This window comes from Peromyscus leucopus, chromosome 3 (genome assembly GCF_004664715.2).
Source record: "Peromyscus leucopus breed LL Stock chromosome 3, UCI_PerLeu_2.1, whole genome shotgun sequence".
NCBI classification, from domain to species: domain Eukaryota; kingdom Metazoa; phylum Chordata; class Mammalia; order Rodentia; family Cricetidae; genus Peromyscus; species Peromyscus leucopus.
The window spans coordinates 155,899,905-155,922,368 of record NC_051065.1 but is presented as its reverse complement, the minus strand read 5'-3'; the positions used below and the strand labels follow the sequence as shown (position 1 = coordinate 155,922,368).

General features: G+C 49.1%; 1 protein-coding gene across 4 annotated transcripts in view; it reads right to left on the bottom strand.

Moving 5' to 3' along the window:
- Positions 1-19,042, bottom strand: part of Vgll4 (vestigial like family member 4) — a 116,116-nt gene extending 97,074 nt beyond the window's left edge. The window contains exons 1-2 of one of the 4 annotated variants that reach the window (XM_028863969.2): positions 18,955-19,042; positions 6,634-6,709 (exon numbers count right to left, since the gene is read on the bottom strand). In XM_028863969.2, the coding sequence (XP_028719802.1) occupies positions 6,634-6,697 (64 nt within the window). In that variant the 5' untranslated portion in view covers positions 6,698-6,709; positions 18,955-19,042. Of the gene's footprint in view, positions 1-6,633; positions 6,710-15,802; positions 16,003-18,136; positions 18,224-18,954 lie in introns of those variants that run through there. The other 3 variants (XM_028863970.2, XM_028863972.2, XM_037204260.1) reach the window with 3 other exon arrangements.
- Positions 19,043-22,464: the final 3,422 nt, after the last annotated feature.

Below are 22,464 nucleotides of genomic sequence, written 5' to 3'. Positions count from 1 at the left end.
GAAAAAAAAAAAAAATCAAGTCCTTCTTCCATGGATTCTTGGCTCTGATATTTTAATTTGAATTGCAAATGACATGAAAATAGACTGTAACATTTTTTGTGTGTGTAGTAAAGAAAAACATGAGTTTCCAAAAGGTTGAGAAATATTCATCTAAGGGAAACATAACCCGGTCTCAAGTGTCTGAAGAGCTATTCAATGCCATTTTCTACATCCATTATGCTAATTAACAAGCCACTTTATTTTTCCAGAGCACAGATCCATTTCTAACACTCATTATGCTAATCTGATCTGATATGAAACTATAAAAACAGCAGATTTTAAATAGCTGCCTCTGGAGGGAAGCCCTTCTGATTAAATGCCTAGCCTGGGATGCAAATCTGATTAGGGTAACTGCCCACACACTGAAAGGCGCTTGAAGCAAGCTCAGAACACAACCTCATCCCCTCTGTTTACATTAAGAAGCAAAAGGAAGCTTGGTGGTAGAGGGTATTCAGTGATGGCAGCGTGTGCCTTTCATGCTCCAGGCACCATCAAAAATAAAAGAGACCAAACAGGGCGGAGGAGGCACACGCCTTTTAATCCCGGCACTCAACATGATCTCTCCCTAACATGCAGTCCTTGAAGAGCAGCTATTAGCTGGGTGTGCTAATTCCCAATACTTTGGAGGCAGAGGCAGGTGAGTTCGAGGACACCTTGATCTACAAAGTGGAGTTCTGGGATAGCTAGGACTGTCGAAAAAAAGAAGTAAATAAATAAACAATTTTAAAAAATAAAAGAGACCAAGAAAGGGCTCCTCTGCAGCCTGCGACACTCAATCCTGAAGAGCTCCGCAGTACTCAGTAGTGGTTAGCCTCATCTATCAGTTGTTCTGTTTGAGACCAGCTCACACTTGCTATGTAGCCAAGGATGATGACCTTCAGCTCCTGATCCTCCTGCCTCTGCCTCCCAAGTACTGGAGATTAACACACCCAGCTAATAGCTATTCCTCAAGGACTGCTTGTTAGGGAAAGATCACGTTGAGTTTTGCAAACTCCATCCATGTTTCTTATTTGTTTGTTTTAATCTTCAATTAGGCATCTAGCTTCTTCAAGCTTAACTTTCTGGTATTTCTAAGATAGCCGTTTGCATGTTCTTGCTGTAAGAATAAAAGAAATGCTTTCTGAACTACAGTGTGCTATCAACTACAACGGGGTGGAGTGGGGCTCAGAAACTGTACATTTCAACTACAACAATGACCATCATAAGTCGGTTTCACTGGTGCCAAATAAACCAATTCCTCAGAGAGAAGCCATGCCAGTGGCTATTTTATTGCCAATAAACGTTTAAGTGTCTGACATATGCACCAAATGGTGCATGCTTATGCTTGGGACAGGCAGAGGGAACTAGCCTCGGCAGGCAGAGGGAACTAGCCCTCGGCAGGCGGAGGTTCCGATCCACACACTCTCGGGATCCGAGTCTTTCATTATAAGGAGATCTTATAACAAACTATTTGGAGATCTTGCTTTTCTGAAGTACAAGTTAATGAAACCAGGAATCTGTAAACTACAGGGACACAGACAGTGACCACTTTCCGGATAGGGGCTTCCTGATCAATCTGTCTCCCTTATTTCACAGTCCACTTCTGTTGGGACAAGTACCCCAGTTAGTTGAAATTCCACAGCCCACATGCTGGTCAATCCTCCTCGCACATAAGAGGAAGAAGTTTATCTCAAAGCAGAGAGATGCCATCAAGGTTGCTCCAACTGTGGGTCGTCACGCTGGGCCTTAACAGAACCGCACCCACACCGTGCAGTCAGAGTGTGGGGCTCTCTCCAGAGCTTCAGGGATCAGATCCACGCAAGGGCACGAGGTCAAGCATGACACGAACTGCTTTCACGCTAGGTACCATCTTCACACTGCCCAAAAGCCACAACATTAGGTGTCGAGGAAAGGCAAGATAACGAGGGGAAGAAGGCACAGGAGGGAGCAGCAAACACCAGCCCTGCCCAGGCTGGTTTGATGTGGGGGCCGAAACAAGCCGTCACAGTCTCTCATGCTGAGAAAATGATGTGAGCGCATTTTCACTGGGGCAGAATCTGCTACTTTCTCCTGTGTTTTTGTTTGTTTGTTTGTTTGTGACAGGGTCTTACTATGTAACCCTGGCTATCCTGGAACTCACTATGTAGACCAGGCTGGCCTCAAACTCACAGAGATCCACCTGCCTCTGCCTCCCAAGTGCTGGGATTAAAGGTGTGTTCCATCACATTCTGCTTCTTTAATTTTTAGGCAAAATAAACATCAACCTAGAGAGATGAAAAGGTTCCACACAGCTGGGTGCCGATCTCTTTCTTACAAATGAAAGCTTGGACTCCTCAGAATTCCTTATCGGGAAGGGCTATGGTCACTTACGCTTCATCCATCAGTCACCTTTTAAGGGCCTCTGCCAAAGAAGGAGCCAGCAGAGCAGGTATGAAACAGGTGCGCAATGTTGCGCCCTCCCATGCTGTTCTTCACATGGACCCCTCTCCACAAACCCCTAAAATAAAGCTTTACCCAAGGGCTGATGAGATGGCTCAGTCATTAACAGCACTCGCTGCTCTTCCAGAGGACTAGAGGTCAGTTCCCAGGACTCACATCAAGAAACTCACAATTGCCTGTAACTCCAGCTCCAGGGGATCTGACACCCTCTTCTGGCCTCTGTGGACACCTGCACCCAAGTGGCATTCACTCACACAGCATATACATATGCAGATATATAAAAATAGTAAAAATAAATAAAGCCATATTTTTAAATCACTTGACTTAGTTAGATAGAACGGTACACACTGGCCACTTGGGAGGCTGAGGCAGGAGGAGGATCACTTGAGTCCAGAAGTCTAAGGCCAGCCTAGACACCATCTCAATAACTACCAAAAAAGATCCTTGTTTTTAAAGTGGAGATGGGTGTATTAAAAGATTTTAAGACATGCTTAAGCCTAAGGGTTAAGTGAGAGATTCACTCAGAGAGAAAGATGTACCCCAGAACACAGGTGTAGACTTCTCTGAAAAGGGTTACCCAAAAGATTTCGACCAAAGCATACAAACAAGCTATAAAATCTCAAACTCTAGGATACAAGAAAAACATGTCAAAAATGTTTTTGTAAATACCACAATAAGATGGGGTATGGTATAAAAGACAAAGTAGGTGGCCTCCAGTCGGTGGCACTGTTTGGGGAGGTTGAGGAGGTGTGGCCTTGCTAGAGGAAACCCGTCACTGGGAGCGGACTCTGCGTTTAGTCTTGCCTATTTCAAGTTAACACACTCTACTTCTGAACTGTGGTTCAGCATGTGAGCTCTCAGCTTCCTATTCCTGCCGTCATGGCCTGCAGCCTGTTGCCAGGCTGTACCCACCATTATGGACTCTAACCTGCTGGCAACATAAGCCCAAACAAATTCTTACCAAACTTCTGTAAGTTCCCTTGGTCATGGTGTTTTATCACAGCAATAGGAAAGTAACTAATACAGTGGGCAAAGACACTTGCCACCAAGCCTGACGAATCTGGCTCAATCCTCAGAACCCATATGGTAGAAGAGGAGAAATGATACCACAAAGTCGTCCCCTGACCTTCACTCGTGAGCCATGGCACACCCATACCCACACACATATACAAACATCCACGCGGGCAAATATAAAGACACAAAGGTATTATTATTCAATATGTCAGGGATCTCGTCCCTATTTTGATCACCTTTTTTTGGGGGGGCGCTTTTTTTTAACTACTAAGTGAGTAAAAGTTGAAGAAAGTTGCGGACACCAACCTCAGCATGAACAACCCCCACAAGGAGAGTTTCTCCCAGACAAAGAGAATAAGAATGGCAGCATCAAGTTGTATTTTCACTGGGTACATTCCAGCTGTGCCCTGGTGGCTCATGGACTTGACCAAAGTCTCATGAGTGGTAGAATGATTATTTTGGGTAAATTTATTCCTTCTAGGATGCCCAGATAAGCTTGTGTTACCACAAAACCTCCCTTTCTCCACTTACGTTCACTGGTGTCCTCAGATATTGCCTTTATTCTCTGCTGGATGACCTCATGGAACCTTAAGGCTATCAGCTACCACGAGGCCTTCCATTCACTCCCAAATGCTAGAACAATCATACCCTCCAAAATGCCCCAAGTTTTTGGTTCTCCAGGAGCTGAAGAAAAGTGGAGAGACTCATTTGGGTCACCGAGATGTACTGAGAAGCTGATCTCAAGAAACAGTTCTGTGTTCGTAATGAGACACCCAAATCAGATTATACACACACACACAGGCTTTTTAAAAGTGTTGGGGAGAATGTTAATCACCCCTAAAGTGTAAGAGCAATTTATAACAAAAGCTAAAATAGAATTAATCTAGGGCAGAGTAAGCTGAGTCGGGCGGGCTGGGCGGGTCCAGATAAGTCTAAGAAATCTAGTGAGAGATGTCGGCGTCAGGTCAACTGTGTCTCTGTGAACTCTCATGCACTCACAGTGGATACACCACTGCTGTAGTGGATAGACACAGAAAATGCAATGCCTGTTAGTTTTAAATGTGGTGCTTGTTATGATGCGAGGAAGGCCATGAGGTACGACAAAACCCAGTATCAGAGCTTTATTAGGAGGGGAGGGGACAGAAGAGAGTGACCAGGCCTGTGAGGGGGGGGAGGGGCAGAAGAGAAGGGAGGAGTCTGTGACCAGCTTTTTAAGGATTTCCCCACACAGAGCTACACCACACATGCGCAGATTGTGTGGTCACGCAGCGCACTGATGACGTAAGACCCTTGCTTAGCTACTGAACTGAGCACATGCGGTCATGCAGCTGGAGGAGCGGCAGAATCCTAACAGTGCCTATGTCTCCAATCCTTTGAACCTAATACTGGCACACAGAATAAGACCAGAAGGAAATCCTCTCAAGATGTTGCCAGGGGCTGAATGCAGCTTAGCAGCGGAGTGCGTGCCTCCCATGTGAGGCTCCCTGGGTCATTCCCTAAGACCACATACACAAAGGAGTGTCTACATGTTAGAGCAACTACAGACATCTCTGCGCTTCACCCTCTTCTGTGCAAAACCAGAGTCCAAGAAGCTGCAACCATGTGGGGAACATGGAGGATTACAGAAGCACACCAGCCCATTCCTGAACCCACTGGAGTCATCGGGGGTAAGGAATGTTCCTGAGTCTACCGTCTGACCACTGTAGCCTTCCTTCCCTGTGACTCACTCTTATTCTGCCAAACACTTCCAGGCCAGGGCCTCGTGGGCAGAGAGCAAGATGTCCTCTCCCCCTTGGCAGTAATTCTTTCTGTGAAGGTGGCTCTGCCCTCTATACTCATCACCTCCTCCTCACATTTTGAATTTCTACAAAAACATGTTCCTAAGCGCTACAAGAGCTTCATCGTTATGGCCCTCCATCGTTAGGTCCCCCCTTACACAACCATTGCTTGTTTGGAACCTAGGTAGGTGGGTGGGATTCTGGAACTGAGATTCATGAACTGGGAGGAGAGGGGCCTGAGTCAGGACAAAGAAGATAATAAATTCTCCAGATCCACACTCAAGGATACCAAGGGTCACACCTATTTTCACTGTCTTAAATGATCCCAGACTGGGGTATTAACATACAGAAAGCCAGTTGCTACCTAGAGGGAACTTTCCCACCGCTACATCAGTGTGCCACACATCCCAGACAACTACTCAAGTCAGCCCCATGTGCTGCCATCTTAGGACGCCAAGGAGTTTTCTGAAGTTCCGATAATACCCTGTCACCAGAGCTGCCTCTCCCTGTGGCCTTGGAAATGACACTCAGCATCCCAAAGCTTCCATTTCCCTGGGGAGGGGTAATTACAACTCATCACAAGGTATTCAGTCACATCCCCCAGTGATCAAAAACTCAATACCTGGGGATTGTGCAAGAGGCTGGGGAGGTGGGGCAGGGTGGATGGCTATCTTGTCCAATCACTTCTCTAATGATGACCTTGTGTGACTGGAGGCGGAGATCCCTTGATAACATCGAAGACTAGGAGAGAGCCTGACATGGGCGCTCTCCACCAGGAGGTGAAAACGAAGGTTGGCACTAACACATGAGAGCCCATCACAGTTCCACAGCACTTGGTGGGCAGGCATCATTTCCCATCCTTGATGATATATATATCCAGGATTAGAAAAGTTGGCCCAACAGCTAATAGCAAACATTGTACACCACGAGGATGTGAAGCTCAATGAGCACCAGGCATGGGTCGTGCACGACATTGTTCCCAGCACTGTGACTTCGGGGCTAGACTGGTCTACACAATGAATCCCACCTGGGCTAGCCAGGTTTACTCACTGTGACACTGTCTCAAACCAAGAAAGAATTACCTCCATCACTGATCTCAAAAATCAGACTGCAAAAGGACAAATTGCAGTTCAAGCCCCAGCAACCAAAGTGGCAGCTAAAATACATGATCTGGGATGAGGCTTGGAGGTGGGGCACCTGCCTGGCATGCAACAAATACAAATAAACCATCCCCTGGTAATTTGGACATGAGCAGGAGGAAAACACACTGTTATCATTTTGGAAAAGCAACCAAAATTATCAACACACAGTCAGGAAACTAGGTAGAGAAGGAGGTAGTTTGAAGGAGGCATAGGAGGCACTAAATACAGATAACTGGACTCACGTTTTTCATCGTCAGCATGCACCAGAGAGGCTGCCCTGGACAATACATCCAACGGCGTCTCCATTCCTGGGGGAGCCTGCAGGGGAACGGAATAGGTGGGGGAAAAAAACACGTAAATAGAACTTGCCAAGACTCATCTGGAATTCTGGTAGCTAAAATCGTACTAGGGTTACAGCTTGAAGTGCATGCTTGGCACACACAAGGCCCTGGGTTCAAGCCCAGCACCAAAAAGAGAATTGAAAATAATTTTAGTAGCCCACAAAGTAACTCCTCCATCAGCCGCAAATACCTCTTCTAGATTGAAGTTCCTCCTGCTTGTAGAGACAGCAGGGCCCTGGTCAGGAAGTTGCCGAGCCCAGGAACTCTGCTGGCGCTCTAAGGAGAGATACTGAATGTTCCCGCCCACGTCACTAGTGTTTATAAGTGTCTATGCCCGTTCACGGCGAGCCTGTGCAGACACACCCCATAAAAATTAGTCTGGGGAACAAAGGCTGTCTGTGAACACGAAATTGCCACCCGTCTGAGGGTTTGGTGGTGGTGATGCTCTCTGCCAGTGAGCAGTCTTTGCAGAAACAACTATAATTGGAGCCCTCTGTGCTTTTGCCTTCCTAGCTGAGAATCAATAATCGACAGCGAGGGTTTCAGGACAGCCAGAGAGCCGCAGACTCCGACCTGCGGTGTGTGCCCGAAACACTCGACCTTCTGGAGAGCTAAAGGGCACTTGGGTTCCAACAGGGATCTTCCCGGTGTCATGCACCCTGTGACCACTAGTGCTGAATTCTGTACCACACCAGTGTTTTATAAACCTGTTTGTTTTGCAGTCCTGTGCAGGGAACCCCAGCCTTGCATGCTACACAGACCTTACCCCAGCCCAGATCACCATGCTTTTACTGACACTGGACTCCAGTGAATTGTCCCCATAGAGATGATGGAGCTGTAAAAGCAGAGGCTGCAAGAGACTTAAAGGGAGAAGAAATCCCTAAAAATGAGGCTGGTTCTGACCCGCTTCCCTTTCTGAATAAAACAACCCCACCAAATAAATAAACAACGCATTCAATTATCACGAGAACACTGTTTATTAACTCAGGAACTAAGGGGAGAAAGCCCGAAACTCCACTTTTTAAAGACACCCAGAATTATTTATTCAGTATTAGCAAACATTTACTACAACCCACTATGAAGGTCACTCGGTTGTGCCAGCCGGGCTTCTCTTTCTAATATAAATACTTCAGGCCTCCAAGGAGGCATCAATTCTTGATCCTGCAGTGTGCCTTCACTCGATAATCGTCGAGTATATACTTGGTGTTGAAGGAAGGAACGGGACCAAGACAAGCAGCTGCCTCCAAAGAGCTTGTGGTCTGTGTGGCACCCGACTCTCTAAGAACTCAAGCCACAGGGATGGGTTTCCAAAGCACTGCTTTGAGATGACTCAGTGGTCAAGAGCACTAGCTGCTCTTGCAAAGGACCGAAGTTTGATTCCCAGGACCTACATGGCCACTCACATTCATTTATCTCTCCTACCTCCCACCCCGGTGCTCACCACGCCACAATTGTGGAAGTGAGAAGCCAGCTCACAGTTGGTTCTCCCCTTCCTGGAAATAGGTCCTAGAAATAGAGCTCAGGTCATCAGATTTGATGGCAAGCGCCTGTACCTGCTGAGCCATCTTGCTGGCCCAGGAAAACAAAACAAAGTTGTCTATGGTAAATTCACTTGGAGAATCTTGAAGCAAACTGGTGAGCAGCAGATTTCTTGCATGTGCTGTCACTGTGCTGCTGGACCCTCTGCAGGGGGACTAGTCCTTACCCCACCTCTACCAGCCACCCCGCTAACCTCAAGCGTCTCCGTCTCCCAAAGGGTGATGGTGGTTTACAAAACAGTTGTGTGAAATTCCAAACCATTTCATGAGCCAAGCCCTGCAGAGACTGGGGTGGATTCTGAAAGGCTGGTGGAGAAAGCAGCTGAGGCTCGTAATAAAAGGACATCTGTGGGAACCGGAGGACGTGAGATAAGGACAAACAGAGAATGGGCTTTCGAAGCATTTGCTCTACAAGGGAGTCCATCCCAGCACCGGGGAGGCTGAAGCAAGAAGAGATTGAGGGGGTTCGGGGGCTGCAGGGCTGCGGAGATGCCTAGAAGGTGAACAGTTTGTACTCCATCCACTTGCAGAGAACCTGAGTTCGGTTCTCAGCACCCACACTGGGTGGCTCACAACCACCTGTAACTCCAGCTTCTGGAGAGTCTAACACCTCTGGCCTCTGTGGGCATCTGCACTCACGTGCACATACCCACAACCACCACATATACATGGGGATAACTTGGGAGTTCAAGGCCAACCTGAGTTACATGAGACCCTATCCCAAAACAAGAACCAAAAGGAAATAAAATGTCAATAGATGTGCAAGTGTATTAAGCAAACTGTAAATAACAGCATATGTTCCTACAGATGATGAGGACTGGGTATGTAGGTCAGCAGGAGAGCAAGGCTCAGTCCCTGTACCGAGTAAAAACAAAACAAGAAAATAATGTCCCATGATAAAAAGAGGAAAATGACTAAAACAGGCCAAACATCAGCCACTATTTTCACAGGGTGAGCTAGGGTGGTCTCCCTGAAGATGGCACCCTGTGGCAGGAATTAGGGCAGAGGAGGTGCAACATGGGAGAGAATCCAACGTCTTCAGGAGGGGAGTGGCTGCCTGGCTCCTCTCCGTCCTTCCCAAAACCCGGGGTTCAGACGGCAGAGGAGTCTCAAGAGCTAACCGGAAGGCAGTCTACGTGCAGCCCCAGAATGCCGTTCTGCTCCGACACATAGTGTAGCACTAACCAAACACAGACTGTGCGCCACGCTGACACCTGGACTGGGACTGAAGAGAGAGGAACAGCACACCACCGTGATACAAGCACAGGACACCACCGTGACACAAGCCCAGGACACCACCGTGATACAAGCCCAGGACACCACCGTGACACAAGCCCAGGACACCACCGTGACACAAGCCCAGGACACCACCGTGACACAAGCCCAGGACACCACCGTGACACAAGCCCAGGACACCACCGTGACACAAGCCCAGGACACCACCGTGACACAAGCCCAGGACACCACCAGGACACAAGCACAGGACACCACCGGGACACAAGCACAGGACACCACCAGGACACAAGCACAGGACACCACCGGGACACAAGCACAGGACACCACCGTGACACAAGCCCGTTCTCATAGCCCCGGGGCCTTTCTACATTGTCAAATGCAAGCATCACTCACGAGGAACAGAACCAGAACACACATGTATGGGTGTCCTGTGTGTGTGTGTGTGTGTGTGTGTGTGTGTGTGTGTGTGTGTGTGAGAGAGAGAGAGAGAGAGAGAATATGTTCATATATTTTCTCTGCCAGCCTCACTCTTTTCCTAAGATTATCTTGTCCCCAGTCAGCTTACTGTGATGGAGAAAGGAAGAGGTCTCCAACTCTGAAGCTACTTATTAAAACTTGGGAGCACTCAGCGCTACCATGAAGTTCAACTACAAACCTGAAAGCCATTTTGCCCTTCCTCACCAAAATAAATATCTGTGCCCTTTCAGCCAACAAGGGGACAGCAGCACCTGCCTTGGGAACAAAATTATGATGGATATTTGATTGATTTTTTTTCCCAAGGGAAGGAACAGAATTCAAGGCGCGTGTCATGGAAGTTTCCCAGGAGAGTTCCAGATGGGCGGTACAGAGCTGCCAGACTCTGCCCAAAGAGCACCAGGGACTACATCTCCCCACGTAGGTTGGCCTGGAACAACCTTCTTTAGCCAGCCTGGTCACTGGAGGAGACAGGGACAGCAGAAGTTACAGTCGGGCTGCCTCAAGTTCCTGCCACTCCATCACTTGGCCACGTGTGAGAAACTATCCCAGAGACACTTGATGGTTCCCCAGCTTCCAGCTGCACATGATTAAGTACCCCCAAATTCCTACAGGCCCAGTTCCATCAGCAGTCCAAACCATTGCCCTGCCAGGAGCTCACCCTCCTCCAATAGAGACAATAGTACAGGCCAGAAGTGTGAGGACTGCCAGGGTCACGGCCTTCTTGGCCATCAAGAGCTTAGAGGACCTCACTGGGCCTCCTCTCTTTCTATCCAGGAGCAGATTCGGCAGTACCAAAACCGAACGGTGAGCGCCCTGTCTGGGAGCAGCTTATTTATACCCACAGCAGCCCACACTGTGGTCAGCCAGGAAGCCGAAATCAAGAGTCAGACTGTCCTGGCTGGTTGTGTGTCAACTTGACACAAGCTGGAGTCATCAGAGAGGAAGGAGCCTCAGTTGAGGAAATGTTTCCATGAGATCCAGCTGTACAGCGTTTTCTCAATTAGTAATCCATGGGGGAGGAGGGTCCAGCCCACGGTGGGTGTTCCCATCCCTGGGCTGGTGGTCCTGGGTTCCATAAGAAAGCAGGCTGAGCAGGCCACGAGAAGGAAGCAGCTCTCCTCCATGGCCTCTGCATCAGCTCCCGCCTCCAGGTTCCTGCCCTGCGTGAGTTCCTGTCCTGACTTCCTTTGGTGATGAACAGCAAGTGTAAGTTGAATAAACCCTTTCCTCCCCAACTTGCTTTTTGGTCATGGTGTTTCATAGTAACAACAGAAACCCTAACTAAGACACAGGCCACACAGTCACCAAAATCTAGAGATCACAGACAACCACAGCTCCATGAGGACCCAGCTTCTTGGAATACATGTCTTCACAGCCACATCTCAGACCAACCCTCTCTGTTCTTCTTGCTAAAAAATATGTTCCATTTGTGTTCCTTCTTTTCTTTCTTATGTTTTACCATCTGTCAAGTCAATACAGACAGGGCACTAGTATCAGAAAACCAATTTATTCACAGAAATGCCATCGTCTGCTAGGCTTTGCAGTGCATGTCCAAAGCCAATGGGGTGGCCAGCCGCTTACCTTCTCCCCAGGTCCCCTGTCCCTGTGGTGGTTTGAACAAGAAATGTGTATACACAGGGGCAGGAGAGATGGCGCAGCAGTTAAAAGCACTGGCTGCTCTTCCAGAGGACCCTGGGTTCAATTCCCAGCACGCACATGGCAGCTCACACCTGTCTGTAACTCCACTTTCAGGGCCTCTGACACCCTCACACAGACATACATGCAGGCAAAATACCAACTGAACATAAAATAAAAATAAATTTTTAAAAATGCGGAGTGTGCGAGAGAGAGCGCGCGCGCGCGCGCGCACACACACACACACACACACACACACACACACACACTCCAATAGGCTCGTGTGTTTGAACACCTGGTCCTGGTTATGCTGTTTGGGGGAGATTATGGAATCCTTGGGAGGTAAAGCTTGGCCAGAAGATCACTGTGGGGTTGGCTTTGAGGGTCTGCAGCCTTACCTCACTTAACTGTACTCTCTGCTTCCTGTGTGTGGATAAAATGTCATCAGCCAGCTTCCAGCTCCCACCACACCATGCCTGCCCTGCATGAGTCTCTATCCTGAACCTGTAAGCCGACATAAGGCCTTTCTTCCCCAGGTTGCTCATGGCCGTAATACGTTATCACAGCAACAGGACAGTAACTAATACAACCCCTTAAAGACAATGATGTGTAACTTGGTACCCATGAGTCAATCTCTCCCCATCCATCCCTTCCTGCTTTTACTTTTTTTTTTTTAAATATGTGTGTGGTGACCATGTATGTACACATGAGTGTGCACATACACCAGCCACATGAAGCCAGCACCAGGTGTCCTCCTCAATCCCTCTGTAGCCTGCCTTTTGAAACAGGGTTTGCCACTGAACCTGGACCTTGCCGATTTGGCTAAACTGGCTGGCCAGACATCTTCCTGTCTCCGCCTCCCCAGCCATGGAGTGACAGCCTATTAAAAACTGCTCTTTCCCCAGGAGTGCCACTAACGAACATCCACATCAGAGCCTTTGATACCCCCAGCTTTCCATCCTTGGGCATGTTCAAGAATGGGCAACTGACCCACATGGCTATCCTTTGAAGCACCAGGGATACCAAGGACTTGGCCAGCTTCGACTTACATCCACCCCCTTGTATCTGTACACCATCATGCCTGAAAATCCATCAGGGCAGATGCCTGAAGTACAGGTAACATCCCTACCTGTCCTATGAATTAAAACTGTGTGTGCATACTTAAAATCCTAGTTAGGGATCTTCCAGGTAGCTGTTGGCCTCCACAATCAGACGCACATCAAGAGCTAGTGCTGTCGTCTATGACCCCCTGTGGTCCTAGAACTCACCCAGCTGCTCCAGGGCTTGAGGCCCCTCCTGTGTCTCCCCCCGCAGGAAACAAGTCTCCTCTGGAATGACTCATCCTCCTACTCTTCAAACTAGGCACACTGGATTTCAGAAAGAGGTAGCAGGCACCTGCCACTTCATCTCTACCCATGGTTTGTCTACCCCCACTGCCCAGCTAGAGAAGACCTCAGTGGGCTTCGGTACAAAGGAACATTGTTCTGGGCCAGAATCCTAAAGGAATGTACTGCGTAACTGTGTTCATGCTTCTCGTGCCACAGTGGCCCAAGGCTTGACTCTGCAGCCTTCCTCAGCCCCACATAAAGGGAGGGATGACTTCTTACTGGCCCTGACCACCCCAGTTGGGAGTAGACGGCGCTACCATGCGGAGTCTAACCGCCTCAGTCACTACAGAGCCATTAGCACCAGAAAATCATTGCTTTTTCGCAGTGTTAGGAATAGAATCCAGGGCCCTGAGCACATTAGGATCCCAATCTATAGAGCTACATGCTCAGCCCTGACAACACAGTTCCTTCTCAGCCTCCATAGTGTAAATGCATAGACTTAGGAAGAAGACCGTGAGCCAATCGCCATCTACACAGGCTCAAAGCTGCATAGCACACTGTAGGACCCTGTGCAAGGCTGTGTGGTTCCGGCCTACATTCTTTCTGCCGGTTGAAGTTCATTTATCTCTCTCAAGGAACCCATGGAGAGTAAACCTTGTGACAGGCACACACTGACCTACTATGTCTAAAAGCTTAAGGCTTGACCTTTTTTTTTTAAACAGGCTACCAATTCTCAGCATTTTTTCCCACTGTTGTCAGCCTACATAAAAGTGAACTCTATGACTCACAATCACCTGTAACTCCAGCTCCAGGGGATCCCACGCCCTCTTCTGGCCTTAACTCCCAGGCTGTCAAAACCTAGATAAGTCTTTTTTGTTGCGGTTTGATTTTTTTTTTTTTTTTTTTTTTTTTTTCTCGAGACTGGAATTCTCTGTGTTACAGCCCTGGCTGTCTTGGAACTCGCTCTGCAGACCAGGCCGGACTCAAACTCACAGAGATCCACCTGCCTCTGCCTCCCTAGTGCTGGGATTAAAGGCGTGCGCCACCACCGCCCAGCTTCTAGATAAGTCTTCTAAATCAGGATATACTGTATCATTAGACACACTGGTCATGGCCATTAGTAACTACAGTTAGTTCTCTTAACTTACTATAATTAAGTTCTGTAAAACCATCACAAATTGGGGGCTGGAGAGATGGCTCATCAGTGAAGAGGACTCCATGCTCTCCCAGAGAACCTGGGTCAATTCACAGCACCCACATGGCTGCTCGCATGATTTATAACTCCAGTTCCATGGGCTCTAGCACCCTCTTCTAGCCTCAGTGGACTCTGCACATATGTGAGACACACACACACACACACACACACACACACACACACACACACATATACACATAAATAAAAATAAAATTTAAACTCTATAAATATTCAGTGAGGTTCCTTTCAGCCGCTAGACACATTTTGCTGACTGACCAATATCCAGCCTTGTTTCAAGTGTGTTTCTGTTTAAACATATCTTACTGAATACCTGTGGATTCATTAACGTGGAATTCACAGCTCCCAGCTCTGCCAGGCACCCATAACTTCCTCTTGCTTCCACCACACACGGCAAACCACAGTCTCCCTAGCTGAAGGCCCTAAGGCATCTTCATCGTCATGCTTGGAGGTTGTTTGAAACAAACCAAGCACGAAAAGCATGAAAATGGAGAAAACACGGTACTCACACCAGCCCCCCCCCAACACACACCAAAGCACAAATGCTCACACCCAGTGTGAGCACTGGAACAAGCCTGAGCATTATCCTGTTGAACCTCCTTTAGGAAGTGTGCATGGAGAGACTTAAACCTGCCCGACCTCCTCCTCACACGGCGCAAGCTCTGCTTCGGGAGGCAGTCACACACTGCAAATGTGAGTAATGGCAACTGACTATATCTCAGTAGGCAGACACGAAGCGTAAGACGCACAAAGGAGTTCTGAAAGGTTTTCCTCCGTCGCCAAAGAGCGATTAAACTATATCCCACATAGATTTCCGCCTCCTAACCCTGGTGTCAACACTTCTTACTTTCCTGTCTTGGCAGTATGTGCTTTCCAGTTCTGGCAACCCTGCCCAAGTTTCTTGTCATGGCCATTTGTTCTCTGGGTGGACAAGCCCCTGCTAACCAGCTGGCACCATTCACCTAATTCACCCAGTCCTCCACCAAACTACACCCGGCAGTCTGTACTAACTCCAGAAAGGGTCCCCCTCAGAACCATGAATGACCCATGGCTAACATACCACAATGGAGGGGACTTTTTGTTTATTTTTTAAGATAGGGTCTCCTTTACCCAAGTTGCCTAGAACTTAACCCAAAACCCCGGGGGACAGTTTCTGGCACCTGCTGGTATTACACGTGTGTACTACTATACCAAGTCTCAGAAAGTTCTTTCACATACTTTTCTCTTTCTCTGGTTTCTCCTATCTCCGACACCTTATCTCAGGCAATAAAAAAAACCCTGACATTGAAAATCACCAGTTGTCCTCAATTCCCTCACATTTCCCAGGTGTGGCTTTTGTTATCAGAACTTTCAACTGACAGTATTTTATAAAATCATATTCAAAGTTCCATTTTCACGTTTGGGTACCTTCCCGGCTCCTAAGTGAATGTGTTTGGAGACAGAGTCTCTCACTGCCAAAAGAGGGCATCCGATCGTCTAGAACTGGAGTCGTGATGGTTGTGAGTTGCCATGTGCGTGTGGGGAACTGTCCCCAGCCCTCTGCAAGAGCAGCCAAGCCCCTATGCCCAGACTTCTTTACTGAAGACTTCACCCACATGACCACCTCCAGCTCCCACAAGACAGCTTTTATTGTCGTAACTCACCTATTTTATTTTTTTAAAAGGTTGTGCAGATAATCTCCAGACAACGTAACCTCAGGAGACACAGAGACTTCGCTGTGGGGTTGTTTGAGCAGTCACCAGAGGTGGGTAACAAGGCTGACTCCAGAGGACTGGAACTTTCCAATACAGAATAAAGGCGAAAAAGTTTTACCCTCAGAGCTATGTCTGCAACTGCTGGGATCTTCAAGTCACTGCAAAGTCACCGGGGGAACCGACATTAAGGACCACGCTTATGATAGGCTTTCGTCTCTCCAGAGGCTTTCCCCAAACCTGACACAAAATCTGCCGGAAGTGCACGCTTCTCCTGGAATTCCAAAACTCTCTGATGTACTGGCATAAAGTGTCAGTCTCTCACAGAAGAAAAGAAAGCGCACTGGAGAGACAACTCGGCGGTCAGGAGCCGGCACCCACACGGTGGCTCTCAAACATCTGTAACCCCAGTTCCAGGGGGTATGAAGCCCTCTTCTGGCCTCCACAGCACTGCAGGCATAAGTACACAGACATATGCAGGTAAAACACTCAAACTTATAAAATAAATCTTTAAAATTTGTAATTAAAAAATAAAACAGAATGTTAGGTTATCATTTGGCATATTTAGATTTATCTGGGACGGAACCAGTAAGTGGCAGGACTCGAACTCAAGTTTCCAGAAACAATGAGCTGAAGCTGTTTTTACTACAAGTTCACCATGCAGACGTGGCTATTTACAGCAGAATTATCTTCCTAATTGTATTGTGTTTTGGTCAATACAAAAAATTAGTTCATTGGGGGAGAACAAGGGAATCCGTGACTGATATGTAGAACTAAATTATATTGTAAAATAAAATTAAATTAAAAAAAATTAGTTCACATTCTCTCTTCCAAATCGAAAGCAAAGGCAGATGACAGCCCAGAAGTGTTAAACCAGAATTCAAACACAAAGCATGCTGGGCGTGGTGGCACACACCTTTTGTCCCAGCACTCAAGAGGCAGAGGCAGGGAGGATCTCTGAGTTCGAGGCCAGCCTGGTATACAGAGTGAACTTCAGGACAGTCAGGGCTACACAGAGGAACCCTGTCTCACAAAACTAACCAACCAAGCAAACAAATAAATAAAAATAAAACATAAAGCGAGGAAGACAGCTTCTCAGCCAAATCTAACTGTAACTAGAACCTCGCCCCCAGCCGGAGGAAAGGGGCTTTACAAACTATATTGGGTGTAAGAAACTTCTGAGAAAAGTACCCATAAATCCATCATTTAAAGGGAGAGCGGGAGAAACAAGATCTTGCTAGAAGACACTACCAGCTCGGACTCTGCGCCACCCAGCCCTGAGGTCTCCATACGTCCCACTCGGTTGGCCTCGTGGGCATGCGCGGACTCCTAATTAGCCGCTGCAGGGAACAATGACCGCAGAGACTGAAGAGGAGGTAAAGTTTGGCACGCCAGAATGGTATGCAAAACTGACCTTCAAATCCTAAATTGCAAATGGACCTGTATTGTTTTTTGACCTTGTTCCCAGAAGAAAAAAAACAGGCGCCTACTTTCTTGGGTTTAGGGTGGTAAAAAAAAAAAGTCAAAACTCCACAACTAGAGTGGTAGTAGCTTTCAAATTGAGGGCGCTGCGCGACCTGGTGGCTTACGCCTTTAGTCTCAGCACTCGAGAGGCAGAGGCAGGTGGATCGCTTTGGATTTGAGGCCAGCCTGGTCCACAAAGCGAGTTCCAAACCGGCTAGAACTACAAAGAGAGAGATCCTGTCTCAAAAAAAAAAAAAAAAAAAAAAAATTAAAGCGGCTTCTGATAAACACTCCAAGACAGCCCACCTCCCCCACACCAGGCTGCTGGTTCTTATTAACCAGAGGAGGAAACACAAGGAACAGACAAACGGGACCAACGATCAAAGTGAAACCGACTTTTTAATCATCTCGTTGAAACCGACGAACGCAGAGCCAGGAAAGCGCTAACGACGAGGCCGCCCCAGCAAGTCCTGTCATCCTCGCCTAAGACCTCAACGTCTCCGTGTGATGAATTCAAGACTCTTGAGCAAGGCAAAACAAAACCCAAAAAAAGGCAAAGACCGGAGCTTTCCGGGGAGGCCTCGCGCAGTCCGGCAAGGGCGCGCAGCCTTGTTTTGAGCAGGGGGCAGGAAGTGTGAGGAAAGCGTCGCGGCCGGGACCCAGCGGGTGCCTAGCTTCGGGGCCTGCGCGCGCGCGCGCGCGACCGGGACCCGGGTCAGCCGGAGCTGGACCGATCCGCGAGCACGAGCAGCCGCTCTCGGTCCGCGGCGGGTCCCTGTCTCCTAAGGTCGCCGGACCTGGGCCAGGGTTTCCCGCACTCACCGCTTGCGCGCCTGGGGCTGGCCGGGCCCCGCCGGGGGCGCAGAGGACGGAGGCGGGGCACGCTCAGGGGCGCGCGGACTCGGGAACGCGCTCCTCTCCTCCCGGTTCTCCAAACGCGCGCACGCTCGGGAGCGCGAGGAATCCCTGGAATGAGGCGCAGCCCGCCCGCGCCGGGTCCCCTCCTGGCCGGCATAGCCACGCCCTACGCACGCCCCGGACACGCCCCTCGGGCCCGGCAGGTGGGGCCGCACCCAGGTGAGCCCGCGGGGCCGCGCTGCACGGCCACGAGCGGCGCGTACCCTCCGGCGCCGCGCGCTCCGAATCCAGAGCTCCCGCCCCGAACGTCGCTGGGGACGCGAAGCTCCCCCGAGCTGCTTCTGCGGGGCAGGGCACGTGGACACGGCGTTCCTCAGCATCCCTCCCGCGTCACGCCCCCCGAGCCCCACGGACGCACCTTCCCGGCACACGCGCGAACACCCGCGGGCACTCCGGGGCGCGTCTAGGTGCCCGCCGCAACCAGCCACGCGCTCACAGCAGGCTTCCGCCCCACCGTCCCGCCGCGCTCCGTGCCCGTCTCCCCGTCACCTGCCCGCTCAGTCGGCCACACGGAGCACCCGGGCCACCTTCTCAGACCCCACACCGACCCGGCTCCCTGCAGCCCGAGGGCAAGCGGGGCGGTAGCCGCCCAGGAGTCTAGGCTCCACGTTCGCACCCACGCGGCGGCAGCTCGGTGGAGCGCCACTCGCAGCCTCACCCTCCGGTCACCAAACCCTACGCCCAAAGCCACTGGGACGCGACAGTCCGGCCGCCACACGTACCTGAAGGCACAGAGCGGTCGCGCAAGCTTGGAAGGTGGGGGACTCGGGGTGCCACAGAATCAGAAGGGCAGCCTCCTCGGATCAAAACACTCCGAGCCGGCGGGGCTCCCTCCCATTCCAGCACTCCACGCGCGCGCACACGCGTCCACACTCACGCGCGGCCTCCCCACCCCCGAGCTGCCAAGAGGAAACTCGGGAAAATCCGAGCCGCGGACAGGGCACTCCGGGGGCGCGCTGCACTTTGCTGCGCCGGGCAAACTCGTGCTGCCACCAGCCAGCTCCGCAGTGGGACGGGCAGGGGCGGGGGAGGAGGGAAACGCTTCCGATTGGTGCAGGGTCTGGCGAGGGCACGTGACCCGGAGAAGGCCAAGCCTGGCTTTAATTTTTAGCTGTCATTCTCGGGAGATGTTTGGGGTGGGGGAAGTGGACACGCCCCCGGCCCGGCAGCCCTGGGCCCTCCATTGTTTTTCTCATACTTCCACAATTAAGAAAAACATTTGCTTAGCATAACCAGTCGCTAACTTCATAAAACAGGCAGAGGCTGGACTTCTGGCTGGTTTTACCACAGCTCCACCTGCATGCCTTCTGGCCATCCTCGAACCTTTGTCTCTAGAAAGCTCCCCCACCCCACACCCCACACCCCACACCCACACCACACCACACCACACACCACACCACAGTCTTGGTTAGTTTTTTTGTTCATTTGACACAAGCTAGAGTCATTTGAGAAAAAGGAACCTCCATTGAGAAAAAACGCTGCCTCCATTTTACAAACCTGTGGGGGCATTTTCTTAGTATTGATGTGGGAGGGCCCAGCCCACTGTGGGTGGGGACACCCTGGGCAGGTGGTCCTGGCTGGTACAAGCTGAGCAAGCCTTAGGGAGCAAGCCAGTAAGCAGCATTCCTCCATGGCATCTGCTTCAGTCCGTGCTCCGACTTCCCTGCAAGCTGTAAGCTGAAATGAACCCTTTCCTCCTGGAGATACTTTTGATCAAGTTTTTTTTTCCACAGCACAGAAATCATATTAGACAATGACAACACAGACAGATCACAAGGGCTTTCCCTAGGAGGGGGCTCCAAGATGCCATAAAAATAATCAGTAGGTTACTTCAACGTTGAAAAGAGAAAATTGTGTTTTGAGTACCAAGCTGTTTTCCCTTCTGTTACTGGGTCATATGACATCCCCAGAATGTCACCCCTATGAATAACAATAGAGGTAGAGGCCATTCTTTTTTTTTTTTTTTTTTCCAAAATAGTTCCCTGGGGGCTTGTGGCCCCTTGTGAGGCGCACAGGCACAGGATGAGAAGATCCAAGTGTGTCCACCCTGGGGTTTCCTAGTTCCTCCTTTAAAATTCATGGATCAGAGACAGGTGGTGGTGGCACCTTTAATCCCAGTACTCCGCGAGGCAGAGCCAGGCATATCTCTGTGAGTTCGAGGCCAGCCTGGTCTACAGAGGGAGATCCAGGACAGGAAACCCTGTCAGGGGAGTGGTGGCGGGGGTGGTCATGGATCAGGATCCCAACAAGAAGCTAGAGAAATAGCTCAAGTTAAGGGGATTGGCTGCTCTTCCAGAGGACCCCACTTCTATTCCCAGCAGCCAAGTTGGAGGCTCACAACTGTCTGTAACTCCAGCTCTAGGATAACAGGCACCCTCTTCTGGACTCTGCAGGCAGTTGCACTCACATGTACATACACCCATGTATACACATAATTTAAAAATAAAAATAAACCTTGAAAAGAAAATCGTGGATCAGTGCTAGCTAGGAAGGCTCCCCAACTTTCTGATGGTGTGTGTAAGCACCTGAGTGTGGAGATCAGAAGACAATTTGCAAGAGTTGGTTCTCTCCTTCGTTCAAGTGGGTCCCGGAATAGTACTTGGGTCTCAGACTTGACTGCAAGCATCCTTACTCTCTGAGACATCTCTCCAGCCTCACAATGATGTTTTCAAACTTAGACTCTATTTAGTTCATCAAGTCTCAAGAGTCAATAAAGAGAGCTGGGTAGTGGTGGCACACACCTTTAATCCTAGCACACGGGAGGCAGAGCCAGGCAGATCTCTGTGAGTTCGAGGCCAGAACAAAGCAAGATCCAGGACAGGCACCAAAACTACACAGAGAAATCCTGTCTTGGAAAAAAAAAAAAAAAAAAAAAAGAGTTGATAAAGAATGTGCGCAAAATAACACAAATAGAGAATGAGGGCTCTTGTTCTTGTTACTTCTTTCTCAGGAGGGACTAAGGAAGAGGCAGAGGGGTATGGCAAAGTTCCATTTCCCCAGAGACTTGCTCGGATGGAGCACATGAGCAAGAATAACAAGTAACACGACTGTACATCTCAAACACCGGCCTCTGGCTGACAAAGCGACCCCACATATCATTATCTCATTGGATCTCCGCAACAATGTTGGCACTCCTTGGCTGCTAAGTGATTTTCGTTTGGGGTCGGGGCAGAGGTCTAAAACTGCCTCTTTAATTTCCATCACTGGCTAGACGGAGCCTTGCTCCGTAGATAAATCATAGGGACCAACAGCTTTTCTCATGGATGTGACCAGTCTTTGACCTTGGTGGGGCTTAATCTCACTCCCTGCCTTACATCAGCAGCTTACAGAGTACAACTTAACTCTGGCAGCATCCAATGCCCTATGAAGTCTGGCTGTTTTCAGTGTGTTGGTGTAAACAGGTAAGTGGAAAACACAGGGTGGGGATGCTGTAAGGAACGGGAGAATTAGAGCCAAAACTCTAATGTCCTGTGGTCAGTACATCAGCCTGACAGTGCACAGTGGTCTGCAATACTTTGCATGGATCCAGGTATTAAGTGACAAACTCAGGCACTTGGCAAAGTACCTTATATGTGATGCTAAAAATGAAATGAAAAGCAATTTTAGGAGGATGTGTATGTGTGTGTGTGTGTGTGTGTGTGTGTGTGTGTGTGTGTGTCCATATAATATATATGCAATAAGACCTTTTTAAGTTAAAAGCTGAGTGTGGTGGTAGAGGCCTGTAGTCTGAGCTGTTCAGGAGACTAAAGCAGGAAAATGCCAGCCTGGATGACACAGCAAGACCCGTTCTTATCAACAAGGACAAGTTAAAATGGTAATTTTCATTGTTGGCTTGGTTTGGTTTGGTTTTTGTTTTTTTGAGACAGGGTTTCTCTGTGTAGTCCAGGCTGTCCTAGAACTTACTTTATAGAACACAGTGGCCTCGAACTCACAGAAATCCACTTGCCTCTGCCTCCCGAGTGCTGGGATTACAGGCATGTACCAGCACCGCCTGGCTTTACCACATTTTTTAATGCCTAAGAAACTCAAGAAAAATATTGGGAAAAAAAACATAAGTGAATATTACCTACACAGCCCACTGAATAAGTGAAGATTGGCTTGTACATACATAACTGCTGAAAATGTGTTTCAAAATCAAGAATTCACAAGTTACCAGTTTATTTTTAAAAAATAGTTATAAATGCCACCAGCCTTTAATCCCAACACTCAGGAGGCAGAGGCAGGCAGATCTT